Below are 26,998 nucleotides of genomic sequence, written 5' to 3'. Positions count from 1 at the left end.
ATAGTCATATACCTGTAGAACTGAAAACCACTAAAAAAAAAAAAAAAGGAAATAACAAAGGCGAGAAATAAACATGATTAAAATTTTCCTGATTGTAGAAGGTGATTTTCAAACTGGGATGAAAAATAAAAGCCTACTCTAAGGTTAGCATTTATGACAGATATTTCTTTTAAAAACTAAAACAAATAGATAAAAGCAAAAATGTAAAAGAGACAAAGATATGTCAGGCAAATGCAATTTTAAAAAAAGAGAAATTATTACAGTAATGTACAAAAAGCATATAATGAAATCAGAACAAAGAACCACCATTTCCATAAATATATAAAAATGCTCAACCTCCTTGACATGCTTCATCTCTCAATCTTGTCTGGCTCTTTGTGACCCCATGAACTGTAGCCTGCCAGGCTCCTCTGTCAATGGGATTCTCCCATTGGCAAGAATACTGGAGTGGGTAGCTATTCCCATCTCCAGGGGATCTTCCCTACCCAGGGACTGAACCGGGTCTCCTGCATTGCAGGCAGACTACCATCTGAGCCATTAGCAAAGATATTAGAACTTTGATGGAGAATAATTTTTCAATTATAAAATTATTTGCAGAGGTATTCTGAAGATGATAGTCAATATTTTTAAGGGTGTGAGGGTAGTCATTATTCAATAAGTATTTATTGAATACTCATGAGCACTAGTCACTTAGTAAGAACTAGGATGATAGTGTAATCAAATCACCCCATCCAAAATGCCTTTCCACCCACTCCAGTACTCTTGCCTACAAAATTCCATGGATGGAGGAGCCTGGTGAGCGACAGTCCATGGGGTCGCAAAGAGTCGGACATGACTGAGTGACTTCACTCACTATATTTGTTTTAATTTAAGAAAATTTATTTTTGTGTGTTTTATAGGCTTTCTCCTAATATGAATGGAGTATTTTTTCCATTTCAAAGTTATTGGGAGTATTGAGAAAAGTCATTGATTTTTGTAATTTGTCCTGTAGTCAATATTAGTCTTTTAAGTAAGAATCTTATTAATTCTTGTGGTGTTTTGTAAAAACCACTTGAATTTTCCAACTCTTCTTAAGTTAATTTTGTTGATTTATATTTTTTAGTATATTATTAATTATCTCTAGGTTCTTAGTTTTGACATAGGATCGCATAAAGTATTTGATTCTAATTTTCTCAATCTCATATATTTGTGGGTATGTATTCTATCTTTTCTCATTTTTGATCTTGTATTACTTTTGTCTTCTCCCCTAGTTAAAACCATAAATTCATTATCTATTACTAAAAGGAAAATACTCATGGATGTTTTTATCCTTTATATTATCTTAATATTTCCTATTTTATTAGTTTTGGCTTTAATCTGTTAATTTCCTTTCTTTCTATAGATGAATATTAACATTTTTATCTTTTTTCTCTAAATGATGAGCATATTTAAAGCCATAAATTTTCCAAAGCACAGCCTTTGTTGTACTTCATTGGTTGGGTATGATGTATCTATATTTTTTAATTGCTTTCTAAATAATTTATAATTTTGTTTTTGTTTCTTCTGTGATACAAAGATTATCTAAGAATGTGCTTTTTTTTTCTTGAGTCTTCTTTTTAGAAATTCATTTTTTCTGTTTTTTTTTGCTTTATGACCAAAAAATGTGATTCATAAAATTTCTATTTTTTTAAATTTCTTAAAGCTGATATTGCATATATGTACAAATCCAAGTATATGACAGACTTTTGTAAATGATTTGTTGATGATGAAACAGTCTTTATCTTCTTAAATGATAAAGGAATCTATTAAATTTTCTTCATCAGTTGTATTATTTATTTCTTTTGTGCATTTACTTTTCTTTTATCCACTATGTTTAATTTGAAAAAACCATATTAAAAGCTTTCCATATTTATACTTTAATTAATTATATGCAATAGGTATATCGAGTTTATTTTACATTTTTAAGTAACATTTGCTTCATTTAGTTGTCTACTATGTTACTTGGTGCAAACAGGTTTAAGAGTATTTTCCAGTCTTCGTAAATTGTACTTTATATCATTATATAATATTTCTGTTTATCCTGTTCAGTTCTTTTAAATTCTATCTTGCCTATATTAATATTGCTGCTCAACGCAGATTTTTTCTTTGTTTTCTGTTTGCCTGATATCTCTTTACTTGTTCCTTTATTTTTGCAAATAACATAAAATTGGGCTTTATTTTTTTAACCTACATTAACTGTTTAGCTGACAGAATTCAGTTTACTTTTATTAATTTGGTAATCAATATACTTGATTTTATTGCTATCATTAAATTTTCTTATTCTGCTGTATCTTTTCTTAATTTTCTATTGATTTTATCAAGAGGCTATTAATTTTCCTTGTATTTTTTTTTAAATTGGGGAGTTCTACTGTAGTTTTTATTTTACTAATATTTAAACTCATCAGTACATAGCCCTATTATTCCATGAGGCAAATTATCAAATATTTCTCTCTCAAGACACTTTCTTCTCCTATTTCTCTTCTTACCCACTTCTTCCAACAATATGAGAACTCTGGGATCTTTTACTTCTCCACTATTCACCCCTGCATCCATCAGAGGAGAACTTGGGCATATCTTTATCTCCTTTCACTCTCCCTCAAGTTTTAGACTATTTGAATTTCTGTTGCAGAACTTTTCTACTTTAGGAGTTTGTATTGAGTCCTTATATTGCAGGTCTTAGATGATCTATCATTCTTTATTGTGATTTGACTCTGAATATGACAAGTTTTGTTGCTCACCAGTGTTTTCTCTTCTCTTAGTTTTTCTTCACCTTGAACATTCTCTACAGGTTCATTGAGTGTTGTTGTAATCCTAATACTGCTTTAAGATCACCCTCAAGTTTGGGTATGTGGTTCTAACCTGGCTGGATGTGGGACTCTGAGTTTGCAGTCCTCTTAAGAATCCTTGAATATTATTTCATTGCTTTCTACCTTTTGAATGCTCAGTCCAGTGCCAGTCTAATTCTTTTTCCTTTTTAAGCAACTTGCTATTTCTTTATAGAAGACTTTTCTTTATCTCAAAACCCAAGATTCATTTTAGCACATGCCTGTGTCATATCTTTTCTCACCAATTCTACCTGAAACAGTGTTTTCAATGTACAGATTTCAGTCTTTCTAAAAATCAGGCTAAATTTTCTTTTTAAAAAATAGTTTCTGTTTTATAATTATTTTTCTCCTCCTATCTTCCTTTTCTTTTTTTGGACCTCCTATTATTTACAGGTTAGTTGTTCTGGTTCTTTCCTCCACACTTCTCTTTCTTTATATATTTTTAACTCTCCTACTGAATCTTAAAATCTACTAATTCTATTCTCAAGATCCATCATCCTTTCCTTCAACTTACTCAACATCTTAACTTAAAAGTCTTTCTTTCTTAGTCCTATAAGTCTTTTTTAATGCTCTCTTGTACCTCTTCAAATACTTATTATTAGTTTATAACCCCCAACCATTCTCCATTGTTGATAGACTGCTCTGGTTGCCTTATTTATTCTTTGTTTCCTCTAGCTGTTAGACCTCAGTGCATGTCCTTTTATTTTCCTTTGCTCATGGTGGCACAGAACCAACTGGTGGATACTTTAAGTGAACTGGTCCCGTGAGTGTGGGGAGGAACAAACATCGAAGTCTTCATGGCCAGAAGTGGGCAATTTATCAGTTTCCTTTTGAAACACCTGGAGAGAGCTTTTCTTCCTCACTAGATTAGAAAAAACTCAGTCCTTCCATACTTCCTTACAGAAAAAACTCAGTCCTTCCATACTTCCTTACAGCCAGAGGATTGAGAACACTCAGCAGTCCTATGATTATTGAGGGTTCGCTCTACTAAGGGGCTTCTACATGCTAGTCCTTGTCTTAAAGTTCTCCTGCTATGGTCCCAAAGTTTTTTTTCATCCCAGAGCAAGAAAGTACCACAGCAGTTATCTAGCTCACACCCTCTACCAGACTACCAGTCCTAATGTCTTCTTGACTTAAGAGTATGTATTTGACCTGAGTTGGAAGTAGAGAGGAAACAAAGCACACTGAAGCCACCATCTTTCTGAATCCTTTGCAAATATAATGATGAGCATAAATTGATATATTCGATACACTACTTAATACTGCTTATAGGCTGGTTGGGAAGATAGGTGTTATCAAAATTAAATAGAAAAGAGAGAGAAAAAGAAACCCACATGTAATACTGAAATCAAAGCTATGATTAGTACTATCAAGGAAAGGTAAATAAAAATATGAAAAATGTATGAAAGAGGAACGACTCCTGTCGTTCAGGGAAGTAATGTCTGAAGAAGCCATGATTAAGCTGAGATACCAAGAAAGAGTAGGAGTTAACTGTGTAGTGAGGGAAGGACAGAGAGCTGCAGCCAGAGATAGCAGTTTATTCAAAGACTTTAGGGGTAAGCATGCCATATTTGAGGAGGTAAATGGTAAGCATGGCAGAAAAAGCAAAGAACAGAGCATGAAAAGAAGCTAGAGAGGAAGGTCATGGTGGGCCGGACTGTGAAGGGCTTTGTAGGCTATGATAGCAAGTGGTCTTTTCCTAAAAGCAAGTAGTATTGGGGTGTTTTATAACTGGGGTAAAAATATCTGATTCACATTTTCAGAAGATAATAAAAATTCCCAGGAGAGAACAAATTTAAAGTGTCCAAGTGATGCTCAGAGACCAGTGAGGAGGCTATTGAAATAGCCCCAAAGAGAGAGAGTAATAAGATGATAATCACTCTACAGGTTGTACACTTTTAGGTAATAAAATCTAAGGAGGTAAATGAGAGTGTGGAAGATGTCCACGGTGCCTCCAAATTATAGGCATTATGCTGATGTTGCATGAAATGGGAGCATCAAGTTGGAAACCACCAGTTCAGTTGTTCACATCAAGGTGCCTTTGATATTAAAGTGAAGTCAATGAGCAGTATGAGTCTGGGGCAGCTCTAGACAGGGGATGTAAATATGTAAGTCATCTGGATTAGGTGTAAACTGAGACTCTTGGGCATGAATGAGAACACCTTGGGAGAGAGAAGAGAAAAGGATTGTTAATCTTGTACCTTGCTAGTATCTGTCTAAATTGAATTATATTCTCTGGAAAAATGGCTAGAATTATCTTTATGTATCATTGTCTTGAAAAATGATTCTGTAACTCCGTTTATAGGAATCTATCCTCAGAAAATAATGATAGTAAGGTAGAAAGACAAAGGCTTATGGATAAAAATATGTAGTTAAGTATTATTTATGATTGCAAATAAAGGAAATTACTTATTGTTAGAAAGTCAAGAAAATTATCATATATTTATGTTAATGAATATTATACCATTATAATTTGATATTTATGAAGATGTAATAGCATAAGTATATGACCATGATATGCTAGTAAGTGAAAAGGACACAAAATTGAGAGAACATCAACTGGATGAAAAATGCATAGAACAAAAGAATATAAAGAAATAAGTTTATCTGTCAATAGTAGAAAATGGATGATTGTATCCAGTTTTATACTTTTATCTAGTTTCCAAATTATTCAAGTATTACATCTTGTGTATTATTTTATTATTAGGAAAGGACATATAAAATTATAATATTGACCCAGTTATAAATATGAACTTCATAGGCAATTTACTCTGTTAAATACTGGTTAATGTTCTTTCCTTTTCACAATATTGATGAGCACTTCTGATTTGAATCCAGCATAGAATTTTTAGCTTTTGAGATATTGCCATAATTCAAAAATTTTATGAGCCATTTAGACTTTTAAATTAACTTTGCAAACTTATATAATTACTAGGCGATGGCAAGTCCGTTCCCCTCAGAACAGTCCCCCATCAGCTGGCACTCAGTGAGTCATACTGAGAGCATTTCTAGTTCCTTCTCTTTCTACTGCTTAGCAGTACAGATGACTCTCAATTCTTTATGAGGGTGTTTTAATTGTATAATACATACATATAGGAGCTTGTTAATTACTTTAAATGCAATAGATTGTTGTTTTTCATTAATGACTGTTAGATAGCCCTCCACTTGTACTGTCATTTGTATCATCATTGTCTGTAGGGATATGAAATCATATTGATTTTGGTTCAAAACTAAAAAGCTTGATTTTTTCTTTTTTTTTTTAACTCCAGGAATGTATACAAAGACTACCGCTTCCTTGAGCTGGCATGTGATTCGCAGGAGGATGTAGACAGCTGGAAGGCATCTCTACTGAGAGCTGGAGTTTATCCTGATAAATCTTTAGTAAGTGGATTGATCTCTTATTTTTAAATTAGTAACCATGTTTGAGAAAGCATAATTCAACATACTTTATGCTGAAGGAACTAGTTCTCAGTTGACTTAATTAATTTGGCATAGTTTTAACTTTTTACTTTGCTTATATTTCTTTTTATCCATTAGACTTCTATTTTAAGAAGTTTACCAGTATATTTGTTAAAGAAAATGCCCAGCTTTGCCCTAAAACCTAATGTATGTATGTAATCTCAAAGCATGAGAGAGTTTCTGTTTTAATTTAAAATTTTATTTTCCTTTTTATGTTATTCTACAGTATACTATTCTATAGTATTCATTTAAGCAGTTTATAACATTCTTTATGTAGTCATAGTATATATATTATTAGTCATAACACTTTTTCATATTCTTTAAAATATAATTTTTTATGAAAAGATACCTCCTTTCATTATGTCTGTAGTACCAGTATCCAAAATTAAACTCTGGTTAATGTCACTGTAAGTAAAAAAAGAACAAAAAATATTATATTGCTAGTCCCACTTATCTTTATTAATATACTTCAAGTGTCTTGGAGACACTTCTCTCATTCAAGTTAATAAACAGATCTTCTATTTGTGTTCTTTGGAAAATGTAATATTACACAGACTAGTCTGGATTTAAACTTCAGAATTCCCACCCAACATATGTACACTCAGCATTAAACAGACTCTGCAGATGTGTGGTTCTCACTGCTTCCTTGCTACCCCTGAGATATTGTACTAGCCAGGTTTCCCCTAGAAGTTAAGCACCGAGACTGAGCTTGGGGGGATTTACTTCATCTTGACCTTTGTGGCCCTTAGATTAGCCGTAGATTAGTTTATACGACTGCCCATGCACAAGCTGGGTTATTTCTCGGCCCCAAATAGGTATAAAGTTCTTCTCAAGGGAAAGTCTGAGATGTGAGCACATTGTGCGACAACTGAAGCATCTGGAGGGGATTTCAGACCTGACCATATCCCTGAGGTTACACTGGAATTTAACAGAGTTCCAGAGGTACAGGATAGAGGATTCGTGCCAAAACATTCTCTTCTATGCTGTTATTTTAGTTTTCATGTAGACCTCTTAACCCCATCTCTACCTCCACTTGTCTGGTTAGTACCTAAAACACTGAATCCCCATGACACACCCTGTGCCCTCCAAATGGGGTGAAACCAGACTCTTTCCAGGTGATATGTAGGTCAGGGGTATCTTTGATTTTTGTTGTTAGTTCTAATAGTTACTTATTACTCTGTCCTATCCATTGACGGCTGTGTGTTTAATGTTACAAATGTTCTCTATTAAAAAATGCACATATACTTAATGTTTTATTCATTCATTCTGCAAAAGCCTGCTGAGCCTGTGCTTTTCGCCAGCTATCTTTCTGGACACTAGTGATGCTGAAGTGAACAGTGAGGTCCTGCCCCTCAAGGAACAGACATTAGAGTGGATGAATAACTGTGTAACTGTAAACTGTTATTTGTTAGAATGATAAGTTCTGTAAAAAATTAAAGGGACAGACTGTGAGAATGAAGATCAAGTGAGTTTTATTTTAGTAAAGGTAATTAGGGAAAGCCCCCTTGATTGGAGTAGGCTCCTGAAAGAAGTGGGAAAGTAAATGGTGTGAGTGTCTGATGGGGAGTGCTCAGGGCAGAGGGCTAGCAAGTACAAAGCCAGCTCAATGTCTTAGAGCTCCAAAGAGTTACAGTGTGTCTGGACAAGTGAAGGCACTTGATAATTTCCAGAAGTGGTCAGTGGCAAGATTACATAGGCCTTGAAGGAAGTGACAAGCATTTGTGCTCTATTCTAGGTGAGATGGGAAGCCATTGGAGGGTTTCAAGCCAGTTAGTGACATGATAAGATTTACATTTTTATAAGGTTGCTATGGCTGAGTGTCATGAGAAGCAGCACAGCATGTGGGATTAAAGCACAGGCTTTAGCATCAAACTGTGTAAACTGAAATTTCTGATGCTCACCTACAAGCTTGTATAGCCCTTTTATTTTTCAAGATTCCAGTGTCTAAAATGGGGTAACAAGAATCATCTGCGGCATCGTTGACAGGGTTCAGTGAGATAATGTAGGGAAAGCACTGGACAGGGTAAACATAAGTTAGCACTCCATTTTTATTTATGATGATGATTATTATTTTCATTGTAGATTACTTATGTAAGTAAGTACAAGAGAGTTAAAATATTGTGGATATTTATAATATAGTCCCAGTGTGATTGTGAAGACTTTATGATATTTTTTGTCTTCTAAATGTGCTTGGTTATATAAAATGTCTGCATGTGTATATGTGTGTGTGTGTGTCTTCCTTCCAAGAAACTGTAATGTTTGTGAAAATGTTTTCTTAGGTCATGATTTTGTCAACTAAATTTATTTTAAATGTACTTGACAAGTTTGCTATTAAAAACAATTATGCAATGCCTCTCTTGTGAGGGAAATACTGTCTTGGGAAAGCAAAATTACCCTTCCCTCTGTGAACTGTTTTTACAAACCTGAAATTTCATTTATTCATAGCTCTACACAAAAGGAGATACTCAATAAAATATTTGCTATTTTTTCTTAGAATGCTAAATTTTAAGCAAATCTAGAATTGTCCTACACAAACTGTTTTGATTCTTTTACATCATTTTTATTTGCTGATTAATATACATTTGCTACTATTGCTTGGAAAGTCGAGACAAAGGGGCTTTTTACCACATGCCAAAGACATGACAGGAAATTAAACTTGGCAGTATGCCATGAACATTGCTTTTCTCAGCTTTCATCACAAACAATATTTGCATTTCTTCTGCACCATGTAGTTCTGCAGGTTATACTACACAGTTGCTTGACTTTCAGATGTTTCAGTGGCAGCTAACTAGTGAAAGCAATCTAAGTAGGGTACTTATCTAAACATTGCATTTTAGAGCAGTCTTAGGTTTGGGGGAAGTGATACTTCTAGGTACAACTATTCTTCATTTAGAAAAATCTGACAAGTCAGAGTAACCTAATAACACATGGCTCTTTCTAAGTAAATTTTTAGAATTTCTGATGTTTCTGTTTTTGTATCACTAAACCATTAAGTCAACAGCACACCAGTCAACCCCTACCCTTATAATGAAACGTTCATGTGTCATACATATATATGAGTCAAGATCAAAAAAATTTTGCTTTTTACATGAGACATCTCTATTCTAACTGGAAAAAATTCTACATAGGTCATTTTTCTAAATTGTATAAGTTTGGATTCATTTAGATAAATATCCATCATGCAAATCTGGATGAACTGATGTTTAGAATAATTTTTTTTGTCCAAACTAAGGTTGAATACTTTTTTATAACAAGCGTTTCCTCATCATATCTTTTTCCATCATGTCCACATGGTGAAATGTTTTTTATGTCACTCATAATATTCTGCTACTCTCTTCCTTCTGGCTTTTAGGTCATTTCTCTTGGGGTTTTCTACAAATTTTTCTTCTTTCTTTCCTTTCCTTCCATCTTCTCCCACTTCCTTCCTTCCCTTCATCCATCACTGTTATGTGGACTCTGAAGATTCAAAGATTAAGAAAAAGGAGGCAGTTCTTACTTTATAGGAGTTCCAAGTCTAGTGGAAGAGAGAGATGCAAATAAATAGCTACTGTACAATGTGAATAAAAAACTGGTGGTTATCTATATAAAGCACAACAGCCCAACTATATTCCCATGTACGTTTTCTAATTACCTTCTGTTTTCTAATCATTGATATATTCTATTTTACCATGTTCATTTTCTAATTACTTTCCGGTCTCTTAAACTTTCTGGACCTAAAGCTAAATGCAGACTTCTTATCTGAGCATCGTGGTATGTGACCCTAAAATGGAAATGAGTCCTGAGTTTACTTTCCCACTATGCCACTGACTTACTCTGTGAATGTAGACATAATATCTCTGACCCAGAACTCTGGCATTCTACCATCACCTGAGCTTTCTGAGCAGCAAGAATATTTTTAAAATATATTTAAACCTGAATTTGAATTTAACAGAATTTTATTTTTTATTTCTATTTCCTTTGGCCACTAAATTGAAATTATACTCAGTATGAAATATATAAGTATGAAATTAATTAAGTACATAGGAATTTACATAGTTTCAAAGTGAAGTTGTTTCTAAAGGGATTAATAGCTTTTTGTTTTTGTTTTTTACTGATTAGATATTCCCTCAAAGATTTGGGGAAAGTTAAAACAGGAGTAGGGACTGAAAATGAGTCCCCCTGAAAATGAGTTCCTCTGCTAAGATTATGACTAACCTCTCTATCCAACACTTTATTCCCTTTCTTGTTCTGCACCATTTCCCCATCAAGATTAAGCAGCATCAAAAAGTGTGTGTGTGTGTGTGTGTGTATCAATAGCTACAGGTCACAATTTCATAATTTTAAAACTTTAATAATATTGTGATCCATGTACATAAATTTTTCCTCTAAGTGTAAATAGAAATAAGTGTGAATTTAATTAAATACCTAAAGAATGTCATATAACAAATGGCTGATTTTCCTGGCACAGTTTTGTCAGCTCACATTATGACTTTATATATAAACATGAAGAAATTCCAGATTCTTCTGTGCATTGAAGTTAGGTAGGCTTGAAGTCAAATCCACTTGTGTTGGAACCCCTACCCTTCCACTTATGTGCCATGTGGCTTAGGCAACTTATTTCACTCTCTGGTTTTTTATTTCTTTTTAAACTCAAAATAATAATTTCTTCCTCGTAATGATTTTGTAGGATTAAATGAATACTATTGCACACCACATCCAGCTTGGTGCCTTCACCTGGAAGAAAGTACTCAGTGCCATGTAGACTTTAATATTGATGTTGACTATCATTAATGTGTCCGTGAAGCTGTACTCAGATTTGTAGTTCCCTTTTCTTTGCAAACTATCAGTGAGATTTGGGGAGAATCTCCCCAATTGTTGGCTGAGGATACCAAACTGTTTAGGAGAGCCTTGAGATTATGCTGCCCTGTGGACAGATTGGTCTCAAAGTCTCCATCATTTAGTCAGGAGTGAGCCATAGAAGCTGTCAGGGAAATGAGAGTCCACGAACCTCCTCCCCTCAGATTCTGGCCGTCTGAAAGGTGCAGCTGCAAATCTCTGCGTAGCCTAGAAACAGATGTGGTACAAATTCAGTTTTGTGTATCTGTTAAGACACACACCTCAGAAGTTTTTACAAGAGTTATTTTTTTTAGCTATATAGACAGATGGTCCTCCTGTCTAGTAGATGATTTCTTTTTTAACTTAATTTTTAATTGGAGGCCAATTGTTTTACAATATTGTGTTGGTTTCTGCTATACATAAGCATGAATCAGCCAGAGGTATATGACCCTCCCTCTTGAACCTTCCTCCCACCTCTCACCCCATCCCACCCTCCTAGGTTGTCACAGAGCAACTGTCATTTTTCATCTCTTAAGAAATCATATATCATCTAGACAGTAGAAACAGCAGCACCCTGGAACTTCACTATACCTCTGAAGTCAGGACTCTCCCAGTCATAATTCATGCTTTTAAGGACTGCCTTGGAGGTTGAAACCATCCCATAATGCACTCTCTTAAGGATATGAGAAAGTCCTTTTGGATAGACTTTACAACCAAATCTTTCTCTGTGGCAAATAACAAATCAGGGAGAAGGTGTCTGTTTCACTCTAGGGGGAGGAGAGGAATGGACACAGAGCCCTGTAAGTATTTATTAATATGGTGATGACCACTCCCATGTATTTACTCAGCAGTCTTGTGTACAAGATAGAAAACGCCCATATTCGTCCCACTCCACATAACTTTATTCTTAGCTTATTCAACAGTGCTTCCCACAGAAATTAGAGCAGCTCCATGACCAAATAGTTTTTTTTTCAATGAAGGGACTTTCTAAATATAAATGCTGCCATACAGAGTAGTGGAGGAATTATAGAGAATTTACAGTTCACCAGTCATGACTGCTATGCCTCTCTCAGAATAGACAACTGGGGAAATGATTGAAGGAAATAAGAAATGGCAAAGCCACACCACGTCTTTCACTTGTATGTTTCTCGTATTTAAGGATTAAGGCCCCCTACTCGGTGACATCACTGTTGCCACTACAAACAGAACCATCTGCCACCGAGCAGGGAAGCCAGCCATTCCCTAATGTGCAAAAATACTTGGTTGAACTCCTGAAACTTATTTGGTAGATCAAAAGCTGCACTGCTCTGGAATGCAATAAACCCCATCTGTTTGAGGTATTTTCAGCACTATTGCACTTCTTTGGAGAACCAAAGTCCCATTATTCTCTAAAATAGTATTCTATTCCTGATAAAGTTCTCTCTGGGGATCTTTATTGTCTTATTGAACCATTGGCATAGTCTTTACAAAAGACTCCTTTTCCCCTGATTTCATTCATTCTGGTACCATTTTTTATGTCTCATATAAGCCAGGGATGTTAATGGTTATATCACGGCCACTCACAATGTCAGGAATCTTCTCTATGCTGTTTTATCAGTGTCTTTAAATTTACATTTTTATTCAATTTGATGGCCTCGATGGTCCTTGAATTAGACATCCTCCTCCCCGCCCCCCCCCCCCCCCCCGCCCCGCCGGCCCAGAGTCACCAGCTGGCATTGTTTTCCAGAAAATACACTCTCCTGCAATCATTCCCTTACTGCTCTCCAGAAAACTTTTGTATGTATTACTTCCCCACACACATCCTCTCTTAAAACTAAACGCCAGATCTCCAGCCCAGCCTGTTACTCCACACCCTGTGCTCAGGCTTCTCCACACAGGCACACACTCCACTCACAGCTCTCTTCCACTCTGCATCTCAGTGGAGAGAGACATTCTTCCTGGGCCCCTTGTGAGGAGAGTTCAGATCTGTTCCCTGCCCATATCGCATCACGTCTCCCCCACAGGATCTGACCTTGCGAGGACTCAGGCTGCCCTGGGAGTAATGAATCACCGTTTTATTTTTTTAAGCCATATGTGGGTTAAATTGTTTGATATAAATCATACTCCCGCCGCTCCAGTTTGAAACAAGACAGCCATTTGCCTGCTGCCTGTTGCTGGCTGCTCTCTGTGTCTCTATCCAGAACGTCCCTTTTAGAAACGACTACATTTTTGTGACTAACCTTTCCAGACCCATTTTCTTGAATGTGGACCAGTGTTTATTTTGGCTTCCTCCCCACTATACAGTTTTCACTTCCCATGCCAGCCCAAGACCAAACTCGTAATTTATGAAATAAAGGAATGGTACAGATGGAGGTTGTAACGTGGTCTGCTTGCCCTGTCTCCCCAGAATCACTCACTCCTTTCCTCTGCTCTTTTTCTTTTTTTTCTTCCCCCACCTTCTTTGAAACCAAGGATGCAGTGTTTGTTTAAAAATGCATTGGCTGATGAAATTTTCCACTGCTTGGCATGTTGGAGGAGGGGCTGTCAGGAAAGGGCAAGCCGACATACTAAATACTTTGCCTTTCATGCTAACAGTTCACTTATTACCAATTCAAACCAATGCTTTTTGGCCAGGTTCCCGGTACTTCAAGTATTTCAAGTAGAAAGAAAGGGGGAAATCTCTGTCATAATTTTCTAGTGTTATAAATGTATGACTTCCCTTAATGTAAGTAGAATCTTTGACTCGTCCGAGTTTTGGGTGCTGTATGTATGAATGGGATGTCAATGAAGAGTTACTTATTTTGATTTTGATCTAGCATGAAAAACCTCATGATAAATTAAATTTGTTTAACATATTTCTTTTTTTTTTTTTTCCTTGCGGCTACATGCACAGGGGAACAACAAAGTAAGTTCTTTGTCCTCCTGCAGCTCCTCTGTCTCTTCAGTCCCCACTCCCCTCCTGCATGTGCCCTTGGTGAGAGTGTTTCTGTGCTTTGAAATGACTGTCTGTGACAGTACACAAATGATAGAGGGTGTGCAAATGTCAGAGAGAACAGAGCTTGGACTACCATCGTGGCGGTTCATTTTTGACCTTTTGGAAAGGAAATATTACGTTCCTCAGGGCTGGTTATTGGACAGTTCAGAGAGGTTGTTTTTAGAAGGAAAGAGGGCAACACTGAGAGCAAAGATGATGGTTTAATAATGAGCACTCTTCTGCAGAAAGGGTACGACCGTCTGATGAAACTCAGTGCAGCTGACGTTTTTGACCAAAAATCAAAGCTCTCATGTTAATGTGCAGTTATAAAAACCCCAAACTGAAGTCTTAAATAGCAGGATGGCTGGCTTTGTTGGTGAAACCGAACTAGATCAGTGCTCTGGCTTTGAAGGTGCCTTAAAATGGATGGAGGAGGGTGGGGTCAACATTTGCCTTGGCTTCTGCGCGCTTGATGTATTCCAGCTGGATGGAGACCGGAGGGTGTGGGGAGTGGAGGGGGAGACTGAAATGTGTATGATTTGTGAAACCAGGCAACATACACACATGGTGGAAACTATTTTAATGTTGTTGTTGTAATAGATAAATGAGTAATTTAGTAGTTCATAGGGTGACTTGCTTGTTAAAATTTTAATTTAACTTTTCCAGAAGATTAGAACTATTTCTCACTTATATTAGGTATGTAAGAGTAATGTAGTTAGTGAAGATGGTCTTAAGTTTAGCAGGGCGATTTGTTTTTCATATTTTTTTTCCGATGGAGAATTATTAGCTCTTTATCCTACCAGGTGGCCCACTTAAAATAGGCCTCATTGAATACAATAAGAATTGAAAAGAATCTGTTTTATAAGGGTCTGCCTGCATATTTAAGCCAGCTGGAATTCATCAAAATCGCTATTCATAAGCCATACATATAGAATTTAAAACAAATGTGGGAAATCTTGCAGTTTAATTTGATGGAATGTGCTATTATGGAATAAGTTGATAGAGTTGGTATTGAAAATGTGTCACTTTATAAATTTATATCTTGCTATAATTGCTTATGACCCAACTAATAATATTTAATGAAGTTAAAAATAATATTATAAAATCACAAGATAGGCATTTGTGAAGGACCCAGGCGGGTGAACTTAGCCCACTAAAAGTTTACTTTTTAATACAGAGGTATCTTATAAAATTGATTAAAGATTTCTTCTACAAGTAAAGGATAATATTTCTAACTAATATTGTCACTATTGGGGAAAAAACCGTTTGGACAAAATTTTAGTTCTACCACCATATGCTGTATTTTGTTTCTCTTTGGTCCTAGTCACACATTATACTAACTTGCTGTCTAGAATTTCATGTGCTGCATCTCTTAATTGTTTAAATTGCCTGAGTTATGTGAGTGCACTAATAGCAAGCCTATGCATGCTGAGGATCAGGCAATCAGCTGCTGATATTTTAGGGAGGTGCTAACCCTTAGATCATTCAAGAAGCATTTTTTTTTTAATTGGAGGATAATTGCCTTACAAAGTTGTGTTGGTTTCTGCCACACAACAACATGAATCAGCCATAAGTATATGTGTATATATACATACATACATATGTGTGTATGTGTATATACATATACACACACATGTTGTGTCCTTAGTCGCTCAGTCGTGTCCGACTCTTTGCAACCCCGTGGACTGTAGCCTGCCAGGCTCCTCTGTCCATGAGGATTCTGTCCAGGCAAGAATACTGGAGTGGGTTGCCACACCCTCCTCCAGGGGATCTTCCCAACCCAGGGGATTGAATCCAGGTCTCCAACACTGCAGGCAGATTCTTTACCGTCTGAGCCACCAGGGAAGCCGATAGATAGATAGATAGATATAGATAGATAGATAGACAGATAGATCGATCGATCCCCTCCCTCTTGAACCTCCCTCTCACCCAGCCCCATACCCGCCTCTAGGTCATCCCAGAGTGTTGGGCTGGGCTTCCTGTGTTATATAGCAATCAAGAAGCATTTATGATTTGCGTCTGTCATGAGTGATTCACTGATGACTTAAAGGCATTTTTAAAATTCCCCAAAGAAAACACTTTTCCATAGCAGGAGTCATTCATTTGTTCTTCTAAGTAATGAAATGCTCAGTTTAATAGAATTTACTGATTCTTTCAAATAATTATACAATGAGTGATAAAACTCAGATGTTCTAAGCTGCTGCTCCTTAAGGCTAACTCTTGGATGATGCAGAAGGCCCTCCAGAGTCTCCCAGTGCCTGGAGCCCCCATCTGCACTGCGAACATTTGGTACAGTGCTGTGGGGGATCTTTGGGTGCCAGTTAGAGTGTTGGCTGAAGCGTGCCAATGATGCAAACACTTACCGTTTTGATTTTTAACTGATGACCTACTTCGGAGGGACTGATGTGTATTGCCCTTATGCTTTAATTCTTGGTTGCTTATGTTATGAATAAATAATAGTTTGTGAAAAAAATATAAGGCTAATACTTTTAAAATATGATCATTGTACTGACCATGGACTCTGGCACAAAAGAGGCTTCTCAAATCACAGACGGCACATCTGCATGCTATTTTCCTTTTGCTTAGAATTTCAGTATAAATGGACAACACTGGAATACAACTGTGCTGTCTCCAGAGTATAGATCTGGAATCTTCCAAAGGAGAATATGAGATTCTTTTTTCCCTCTCATGCTAGAATGCTTGTTCTGCATTGTCCCAAAGGCAACACACCTGTTTGTTGCCTGCCATATACGTGAGCCAGCTGTAAAAGGTGACTGATTTCAGACTCACAAAGGCTAATTGTTTATTTTGTGAATAGCATTTCATTATTTATGATACTAACCAGATACTAGAGAGAATGAAGCTTGCTCAATTAATGTTTCTTTAGATGAGCAGGATGCATGGATTCATCTTCCTTCATACATGCACACATATACATACATACACGTATATTATAAGGTGTATGGAGCAATTCTACTATTCATTTTCTCAATGCCAGCTAAAATGATCTGCTTCATCCACCTTTGTTGTTGTTGTTCAGTCACTCAGTTGTGTCTGACTCTTTGCAACCCCATGGACTGTAACACGCCAGGCTTCCCTGTCCTTCACTATCTCCTGGAGTTTGCTCAAACTCATGTCCATAGAGTTGGTGATGCCATCCAACCATCTCATCCTCTGACATGCCCTTCTCCTCTTGCCCTTAGTCTTTCACAACATCAGGGTCTTTTTCAATGAGGTGACTTTTTGCATCAGGTGGCCAAAGTATTGGAGCTTCAGCATTAGCCCTTCCAATGAACATTCAAGGTTGATTTCCTTTACTTAGAGTTTGGAAGCTGCTTCTCTAAACTCTCAGAAAAAAACATCTACAAGAGACACAGAGATTTATATTATAAATGCATTATGGGGCAAAACACCAATGGTCATGTTCTTATTTGTTCAAGTAGAGTCTGTCTCCTCCTTCGAGAGGTTTCCCTAGACCATGAATTCCAAGTCAGTGTCTTCCAAAGCAAGACCATAATCTAGGACTCTGAATCAATTTGGGGAATGTGAACAAATATAATATAGTAACAGGGAGGTTTGGACTATTTTTTTGTTGTTTGGTTGGTTCATTTGTTTGTTGAGTACAAATGTAAATCAGAATATCCTTTTCAGAACTGAGCCTTCAGGTAAAAAGTAATCTCCATGTTTTGTCCTAGATAGAAGAGGTTTAATTTCTTTCATTAACTTGATACCCTTGCTTGGTGGACATTTCTAGGAATTTAATGAGCATTTAGTTTTCTTTTTTTGTTACTTTGAGTTTTGGTTAAGTATCTTTGATATTAAATTAGGCAAATTAAAGGTAGAAAAAGCCCTTAAAATATAAAGAATAAAATACTGAAATAAAAACTCTCAAAATTTCTTAATTATGTTGATACATAAATATAAATGAAAACTAAAAGGAATCCTATGTTCAGAAATGAATACTTCAAAAAATTTTAACTTATAGAGAAACACTACAGCTATTCTCCTCTCTTATGAATCATTTATTATATTTAAAAGAGAAATTAACTAGCACCTTAGTTAACATCAGTCTTCTTAAACTAAAGGATTCTTTTATGTCCTCCATGTGGAAATATGAAATGGACTGCCTTGATTGAAGAGAAGGAGGATTTGAAATGGAGAAATAGAACTGAAACATGCAAAAACATGTTAAAAACATGTCATGTTAAAAATAAGTTTTTACTAAGTTCTAGAGGAAATGGCAACTCACTCCAGTATTCTTGCCTGGAGAATCCCATGGACGGGGGGCCTGGCGGGCTGCAGTCCATGGGGTCACAAAGAGTTGGACACGACTGAAACAACTTAGCACAACACAGCACAGTTACATTAAATGCAATAATTTTATCATAGTAGAGGGCTTTGATATTTAAGAAAAAAAGGAAAGAAAATCCAATTTGAACACCTGTTTTAACATTTTAAAAATACTTTGTCTAGTAATTTTCCAACACATTTAGCTAGACAAGTGGACATTGGCAGTCTCATTAGTGGGAAAAGTAGTTATCACCTAGCATACTGATTTTGGTCAGCCATTGGATTCTAGTCATCATTTGCAAAAATAGAGTGTGCCAAGTCAAATGTCATCAAAATATATTACACTGAAAAACACAGATAGTAAATCCATGTTAATTTGTTTTGCCTCTTGTGCAAATCTTCAATTCCTAAATTCCGGTTCTTGGTCATGTGTGGGAGAGTATAGGTAGGAACTGAAAATCCATCATGAAACCTGGAAATGTCTTATTAATGATGTGTGTTATAATCTTGGTAGATGAAGGAGCAGACAGTACGTTGTCAGAAGATATATTTCCTCTCTAATATTTAAAATGACTGAAAGAACAGTCTTTTTATACTATTTATTTACTTTTGGTTGTGCTGGGTGTTGTTGTGGCTCATGGGCTCTAGAGAGGGGGCTCAGGAGTTGTGGTGCTTGGGCTTAGTTGCCTCACAGATGTGGGATATTCCAGGACAGGAATCAAACCTGTGTTCCCTGCATCGGCAGGTAGATTCTTAATCACGGGACCACCAGGGAAGCCCCTGAAAGAACATCCTAAGTAGTTTAGGTATAGTCAGCTTTATTGGGTTATTTATTTTCTTTGAATAATGTATATTCTTTCCTTGATTTTCTTGAAGAAGCAAATATATTTCCCTGGGATTTATGAAGAGCCCCCCTGGTTCACTTAATTTATTTATAACCCAATGAGAATATCATTAAAGTTAAGAGAAAGGAGGGAAACTCACTGGCCTCAAAGTGTTATTTTAGCACTATGTACATGTAAAAATTGTCTGTCTCAATCACTGCAGCACCAATAAATCTTTGGTTCTCTTTTGGCAAATCGGTCTTAAAAGAGCTTGCAAAAAATGCCTACTTTTTGAACCCCCAACTTTAATCTTAAACAGTTGGGAAAAAAGGACAGTTCGTGTGAAGGCAAAAAACTTTGATAAGGGAGGTGGAATCTATATTTTATTCCCAAATTTATTAACCTTGCCACATAGACTCTATAAGGGAGCAAGAATTAATCTGCTGTTGAGAAAACTCATAATGGGTGATAAGACAGGGAACTCTGAAAGATTTTTTTGTGCTAATTTTATATTTTTATTTTCTCTTTCTTTTATAAAACATGACTCATCTCTAATTAATGAGAAATAAGAGAATAATGATGTTTTACATCATAGTTTTTTTTAATATATTTTTCTCATAGTATTTTAGACATCTTCTTTTAGTATGCCCTATGATACTTTTCAAAGGAATTGGTTTAACATTGCTCCAAAATTAAAGGGATTCTTTATGTTTTTGTTTTGAAAACACATTGTCATCGAGTATGATTTTAGAAGTTTCATTGTGATAAGTTTTATTTTGAAACTTAACCCCTTACAGAAGCATTTTAAATTAAAAAGTAGAAATTTATTTCTTTTGGTAGTTTAACTTAATGTGGTTATCACACCATGCAGTGAAATCATACAGATTTGTAGTTATGAGAGTTTAAAATCCTTCTCCCTGTTTTAAGCAGATCACCTGGACAAAAACAAAACTGAAAAAGGAAATGATTTGTATTAGAAATAAGAGCAATTCAAAAGATACATATGTGTATACTAATATTTAAAAGATATATAAATATTAGATATCTAATAAGGTTTAGAAAGCTAGAAATACAGCGCAAACTTTAAATTTGAAAACCTGTTTACTTAGAATCAAAAAAATACACTCTAGAAATAGATCCAAATGAAAATCAATGCTTAATTTAGAGACTATTTGAAATATAATAATAATAAAAATACTATACAGGAAATACTATAAAATATACCTAGTGTTACACCCAGAGAAAAATTAATAACTTTTAAAAGAATTATTATTTAAATAGAAGTAAATAAATTTAAGAGGTTGGATGAGAGCAACAAAAAAATCTAAGGAAAGAAATTAATGATTAAAGTAAAAATTAATGAATTAGAAAATAGTGAAAAAAATGTGACCTTAAACTACATGCAAATTTAATACTTTTGTATGGTCTAAAAGACAGTAAACAGTTAAAAAGCAAATGACAAATTCATAAAATATTTGCAGCATATATGACATACAAAGTATTAAATGTCCTCAGGATAGAATTGTTTCTATTCAATTCATTTAAGACGTAACAAAACCCAGCCAATCAATCATTTAAAACCAAAAAATAAAAAGTAAAAAGACTGACAACCAGATGGAAAAAAAGGATTCAATTCACTAGCAATTCACAACAGGGATTGTAAATTAAAATAACTGTCCCTACATCAGTTTTGAGCTTTCAGATCGCAAGAAATGAGAAAGGATGGTCATGATAGGTGGTAATGAGGAAGCTGTCCTTCTTATATGTTACAGGTGGCTGAGTATTCACATAGCCTTGCTGCAGTGTGGCCAGTTTGGCATGCATCAGATGCCTTGGTTATGTGCCAATATTTTGGCCAAACCATTCCACTTCTAAAAATTTATTTTTATCAAATAATTTGATAGTTGTCCAAAGATATTTGTTCAAAAATTATTTGGAAACATTTTTTATAATTACTAATGTTTAAAAAATGCATCAGTATCCATCATAGATAATTGATTAAATAGAATATGGTACATCAATGAGATGCTTTAAAATAAAGATATATTTATATCTACATATATAAAAATGTATATGTATATATACATATATAAAGATATAAATACATCAATTGCAATGGAAATTTTCATGATAAATTAACTGAAAAAAAAACAACACCATGGATAGTGTAATGCCATTTTTGCTTTAAAATTTTGTAGGGGATAGTGTTTATATGTAAATATTTGTACATAGAAATTTTGAGACGATATACACCAAAATGTTGATTGTATGGGCAATTTTAAATTTTGTTCCAGTGTCATTTTCTTATTATCTTGATAACTGTCTTTTGTGCGATTTTCAAAAAAAGATTTTAAAATACATAGTAAAATGAAAGAGGAAGATACTTAAATGGAGGATGGTGAGAAAAAAGTAAAATACAAAATGATGAAAATAATATTTAGAAGGAGAGATATATTATCATACATAAATGGATTAAACTTCAAAGAAAAATAAAAGGAAATATTAAATAAATAGTGGAAATTAATCATCTGAGACTACAAACTTAGCGTAATAATATAATCTTGTTTCTAATTTTTTTAATGAATACACAGATTTTTGTTAATACCTTTCCCTCTATCCTGCCTGTGCAAATATGCTATTTTCCTCCCAAATTACATATTGTCAAAGAACCATATTATGAGTCTCTGAATGCTCTGAATGCAACCTTACCTTGTTGCCTGAGTCTCAATAATGTCTTTGTTTCAAATGCTCAGATTCCCAGGTATCTAGCCTCCCTATCTTCCTGGACCAATCATTCTTCCTTAAGTTCCAGTTTTGTACCTGTCAGCACTATCACCCTCTATGACTATGTTGTGCATAATGTACAAATAATGTATATTGTCTAAGGGTTGTCAGGGAACTGTTCCATGGCCTAATTTCTGATCTTTGATCTTCTGCTATTTAAAAAATCTAATTGAGGCTTAAAGATGAAAACAAAATATTGGGCTAATGAAAAGAATTCTGCCAGATTTAAATTTAAAAGTTGATTCATTTGCCTTGAATCCATTCATTTATGTAACAAAATGTATATTCTGAAAATCAAAAGGCAGACAACAATTGAAGATCTAGGATCAGAATTAGAGTCCCTACTAAGAAATCTCCCCTTGAAGGGGGGTGGAAATCATCCTTTAGAGTTCAGAGAGTCATGTTGGCCTTTGAATGCTTACTCTGTGTTTGCTTGGCTCCCTACCAGACACCTCCAGTTTGAAAAAGAACTGAAAGGCTTAGAGGTATAAAGTATCTGATTTCTCTGTACCATATTTAAGCACAGAGAGATTAAAGCTGATGACAATGAAAGCCAGTGACTTAATCTGACTCTAAAGAGTAAACAGAGTTTAAAAAAAAAGTTAAAATTTGAGAAGACATTTGCAACACACATGGCAAGCAAAGAATTAATATCTTATTTTTACCCAAATTAAAGAGTTTCTTAGAAATCAATAAGACAGTAATAAAGATGAAAGAGAGAAGTGGTGTTTAGAGGGGAAGTGGAGGGCCTGCTGAGGCAGTGCAAAGGAGAGATGCTGATAGCTTGGGCTAGGGACAATAGTGTGATAGTGAGAAGCAGTTAGTTTCAGGATATATTTTGGTGGGAGAGCCATACATTTAAGATTTACTGATGGATTGGATCTGAAAAGTGAGAGAAAGAGTAAAATAAAAAAGATTTTTGGATCTTGGATGATGGGTATGGGTTAGTGCCATTTAATAAGATGAGTAAGATAAGGAAAAGAGAAAATGGAATGGGGCATTTTGTTTTGACCATGTTAAATTTGGGATCCTAGTACATATCACTGTTTATCAGGATAGGTTAAGTTATTACTGCTGCAACAAATACTCCCCAAAATCTGGTGGCTTCAAACTACAAAATGTGTTTCTTGCTCATGCTGTGTATACATCTCAACTGTCTGGGACTTTGCTCCTTGCTATTCCCACTTCAAGACTCAAGCTGATAGGATTGTTGCTCATCACCAATGGCAGAGGAAGTGAGTGAAGAGTCACACAAGGACAGTTAATGTTTCTATCTGAATGTGACATGTAATTTCCATTTTCATTGTCCAAAGCAATCCACGTGGCTACACCTAAATACAAATGGACAGGAAGTACCGTCTTACTGGGTACCTTGGAGGGGAGAACCAAATATTTGAATGTCTGTTTAAACATCCAAAGGAAGATGTCTTTTAGGCAGTTAAATATGTAAATCTAAGTTCAGAGGAGAGGTCTTTAGACAGAGATTTGGAAGTTGTTAGATATTGTATTTAAAATCTTGGCGCCTAAGGAGAAAGTATAGAAATGAAAGGAAGAGAACTGAAGACAGAATTATGTATTCCTTAGAAATACAATTAGAAGAAACCAATAAAAGTGACTGAGAAAGAACATTTGTGTGTGTGTATGTATATGTGTATGTACACATACACGTTTTTATGTATGTTTATAAGAGCATAGAGAAAGGTGTAGGAAATGAGTTTGAAGAAAAGAATTATTTTTAACTTCTTTAGCTAGCTATGTGTTAGTTTGCTATTGCACTCATTATTACCTTATAAACTTAGAAATATAGTAAGAAAAAATTTTATACAGAAAATGTATGGGGGGGAAGTCAGGGTGTGAGCATTAACTTTTAAGCAAACTGAGCAGATGAGTATGAGGCAGTTGGTAGGAAGCTAGAAGAAGGCCAAGTGAGCATATGCGTGAACCCAGTTGGTAATAATTACTACGTTGAAGCCATACGCTTGCACATTAAAAATTAAGTGTTCTGAGTGGACGGAGCAGTTTGGCAAGTATCTCAGAACGAAACCTAAAATAAGTCACTCAGGACTCTTGATTTTTTTAAGAAATGGTAAAAAGGACTATCATATTTTAACTTAAAATTGTGTTCTTTTTCTTAAGTATTTGCATTTTGTTTGCCTTACTTGATACATGTTACTTTGTCCAGAATTAGGAATGCACATCCCTTAGTTATTGGAATATTCAGAATCAAGTAAAAGTTCTAAAATGAAAAGAATATTTTTAAATAAGAATTTAGAAGATATATTCCATTATATGCCAACAAATAGAATCAATCCTAAAATAGAAAAGGCTAGTGTTATTTGGGGATATAGCACAAAGTGAAACACTAAAGACCAACTTGACAAAATGACAACACACATTCTTCAGCAAAAATTATTACTATTGACCACTTTTTAATTGAAGAAAGAATCTAATTTGGACATTTTCATTTTCCTCTTTGAAATAATTCACCATTAGTTCCATAAATTTTCTCATTTTATGTCATGGCTTCAAAGAGAAGAATTAGTGACACTTCAAGGAATTGGGGAAAAAACAATTTGATACAAAGAATAAAATAGAACTTTTAAAAAAGGATCAGCTTGTCAAAATCTTTATATCAATGTAATTTTTACCTCAAGTTAGAAATTGGAAATAAGTATTATTTCCACTTAGATCAGTCATTCTCAACTAGGGGTGATTTTGTGCCCTAGGGACATTTAACAATGTCTGGAGACGTTTGGACTGGTGAGATACTACTTAAATTTAGTGTGTGGAAGCCAATATCCTATTATTTACAAGGTAGTCTCTACAATGAGGACTTCTTTGGTGGTTCAGTGGTAAAGAATCTGCCTGCCAGTGAAGGAGACACAGGTTTGGTCCCTGGGTTGGGAAGATCCCCTGGAGAAGGAAATGGCAACCCACTCTAGTATTCTTGTCTGGAAAATCCCATAGCCAGCTGCAGTCCATGGGGTCTCAAAGAGTCAGACATGACTTAGTGACTAAACAACAACTCCACAATAAAGAGTTAGTCACATGTGTTGATAGTATTGAAGTTGATAAACTCTGACTTGGCTTGAAATAAGTATGTAAGATCCTCTCATACCCAATTTAGCCTATGAAGATTTGTACCTATGACCTTCATTAATCAAGCCAAATTCACCTAAAATTGGTTAAAGAACTGGAATCTGTTTAATTACAAATTCTGGTATACAAGCAGTTTACATGCTTCAGCAGTATCTGCTTAATTTGAAAAATATTCCCTGCCCTTTGAATTGATTAATTGCCTTTAAAAGTATGACAATACTGTAAAGATTTTCAAATTTGGGCTTGTATACTTGGACAAGTGGTTCAAGGTCAAGAACTGTGAGTGTTACAAAGAATCGCCTTCACCAACACTTTTTTGTGAACATATGTCTTTCATTAAACAAGAAAAGCCCAATTTTTATAAATTTGGGAAGCTTTTATGTGCTTCCACTAAAAGCCTATTTCAAAACTGGAATTCCATGAAAACAGAAAAAAAGTTAAAATCTTTCTATATTTGAGCATTAGAATGAGACATTAAAAAGAGACTCAGTAAAATGCAGTTAAAACCTGAGCCTTTATCAAGAAAAACTTTTCTAATGTTCCAACTTAAGCTTATTCTTTCCTTTCCATGTGGTCCAACAATTCAACTCATGGATTGTCAAAAGCAGAAATTTTTTTTGAGTAAGGTATGGAATGTATTGTCTGCCAATAAAGTTATTTTTAAGTCACTGTAAGATGGCCAAGACTTCAAGACCCAAAGATAAAGCCACCCACATCAGTTTGCTCAGCCCATATAAAGGCTGAGTTTGTCGAGCATTGAAGCATAATTTTGATGGTTTGATTTTCTTAAAATGTGACAAAATTACTGAAATCAGTTATAGAAGCCAAGTTTTATGAAGGCTATTAACAATTTTATATTTCCAATTCATGTGAAGTGTGGAGAAGGGTTATAGTTATGAGGAATTACAGAAGTATAAGATTTATGGAATTGTGGATTTGTAGAATGCAAATATCACATCAGAAAGTGGCAAACATCTAAATTTCAACTTGGATTCTATAAGATGGCATGGTGGTTGTGGCCCAGGAATAGGTCTTTAACAACAACAGTGCATTATTACAACTGCTTAACAAATAGAAAGGCCTCCCAAATAGTGAAAAAGCAGTATTTAAATTTTAAAGTATCAGACAGAGAACATTAGGCACAAACTTAGCAGAATGGCATTTTGTACATTGGTTAATTTGTGTGATATTCTGCTATGTGTTATTGGTTTATTATTTGTTTATTATCTGTCTTCTTAACTGTACTTTAGACTCTGTGGAGACACGATCCTCTCTCAGGTTTTGTTAACTTACTATACCCCTAGAACTTGGGACATAATAGGTGGTGAGTAAATATTTGTGTAACGATTCAATGAATGAATATAAATGATGGAAGAAACAAGTGATAAAACTGTGACCTTAGACATAGGTTTGAGGGAAGAAGTGGATGAACTGTGAGGACCGAGATGGGTGGGATGGGGGGGGGGAGATCCAAGAGGGAGGGGATATATTTATACCTATAGCTTATTCACTTTGTTCTATAGCAGAAACTAGTTCAACACTGTAAAGCAATTATATGCCAATTAAAGGAATTTTTTTAAAAAGTAGGTGAAAATGCAGTGGAAGGAGAAAGCAAGTCTAGATAGGAAAGGTATTGACACTGAGACATAGTAGCTTACAAAACTTCTAGCCATTAGCTTGGTCACCATGATTCATTCACCTAAAATTACTGTAACCAATTCTCCCTTGTACATTAAAATTTTTACATTGCCAGGATATTTACACACCTCATTCTTCAGGGCTAGGCATAATAAAATGCTAATGAAATAAATTTTAGGTTTTTTTTTTCCAGTATGTATCAGTTAAATCTGATTGTGCTTTATTCCTAGTTCTATTAACATATTTTGTTCCCTGGGAAAAAGAACTTTTTATATCTTAATTTTTCTCAAAAT

At 35.0% G+C, this 26,998-nt stretch overlaps 1 protein-coding gene across 11 annotated transcripts in view; it reads left to right on the top strand.

Annotated features, from left to right (window-relative positions):
- The window catches only part of DNM3 (dynamin 3), a 619,318-nt gene that overhangs the window by 505,613 nt on the left and 86,707 nt on the right, over positions 1-26,998 (top strand). For 7 of the 11 annotated variants that reach the window (XM_043486184.1, XM_043486188.1, XM_043486190.1 and 4 more), the window contains 2 exons: positions 6,113-6,224; positions 13,990-14,001. In XM_043486184.1, the coding sequence (XP_043342119.1) occupies positions 6,113-6,224; positions 13,990-14,001 (124 nt within the window). The remainder of the gene's footprint in view (positions 1-6,112; positions 6,225-13,989; positions 14,002-26,998) is intronic. The other 4 variants (XM_043486187.1, XM_043486186.1, XM_043486182.1 and 1 more) reach the window with 1 other exon arrangement.

Source organism: Cervus canadensis, chromosome 13 (genome assembly GCF_019320065.1).
Source record: "Cervus canadensis isolate Bull #8, Minnesota chromosome 13, ASM1932006v1, whole genome shotgun sequence".
NCBI classification, from domain to species: Eukaryota; Metazoa; Chordata; class Mammalia; order Artiodactyla; family Cervidae; genus Cervus; species Cervus canadensis.
Note: the sequence above shows the minus strand (reverse complement) of the source record. Positions and strands in the feature narration are given on the sequence as shown.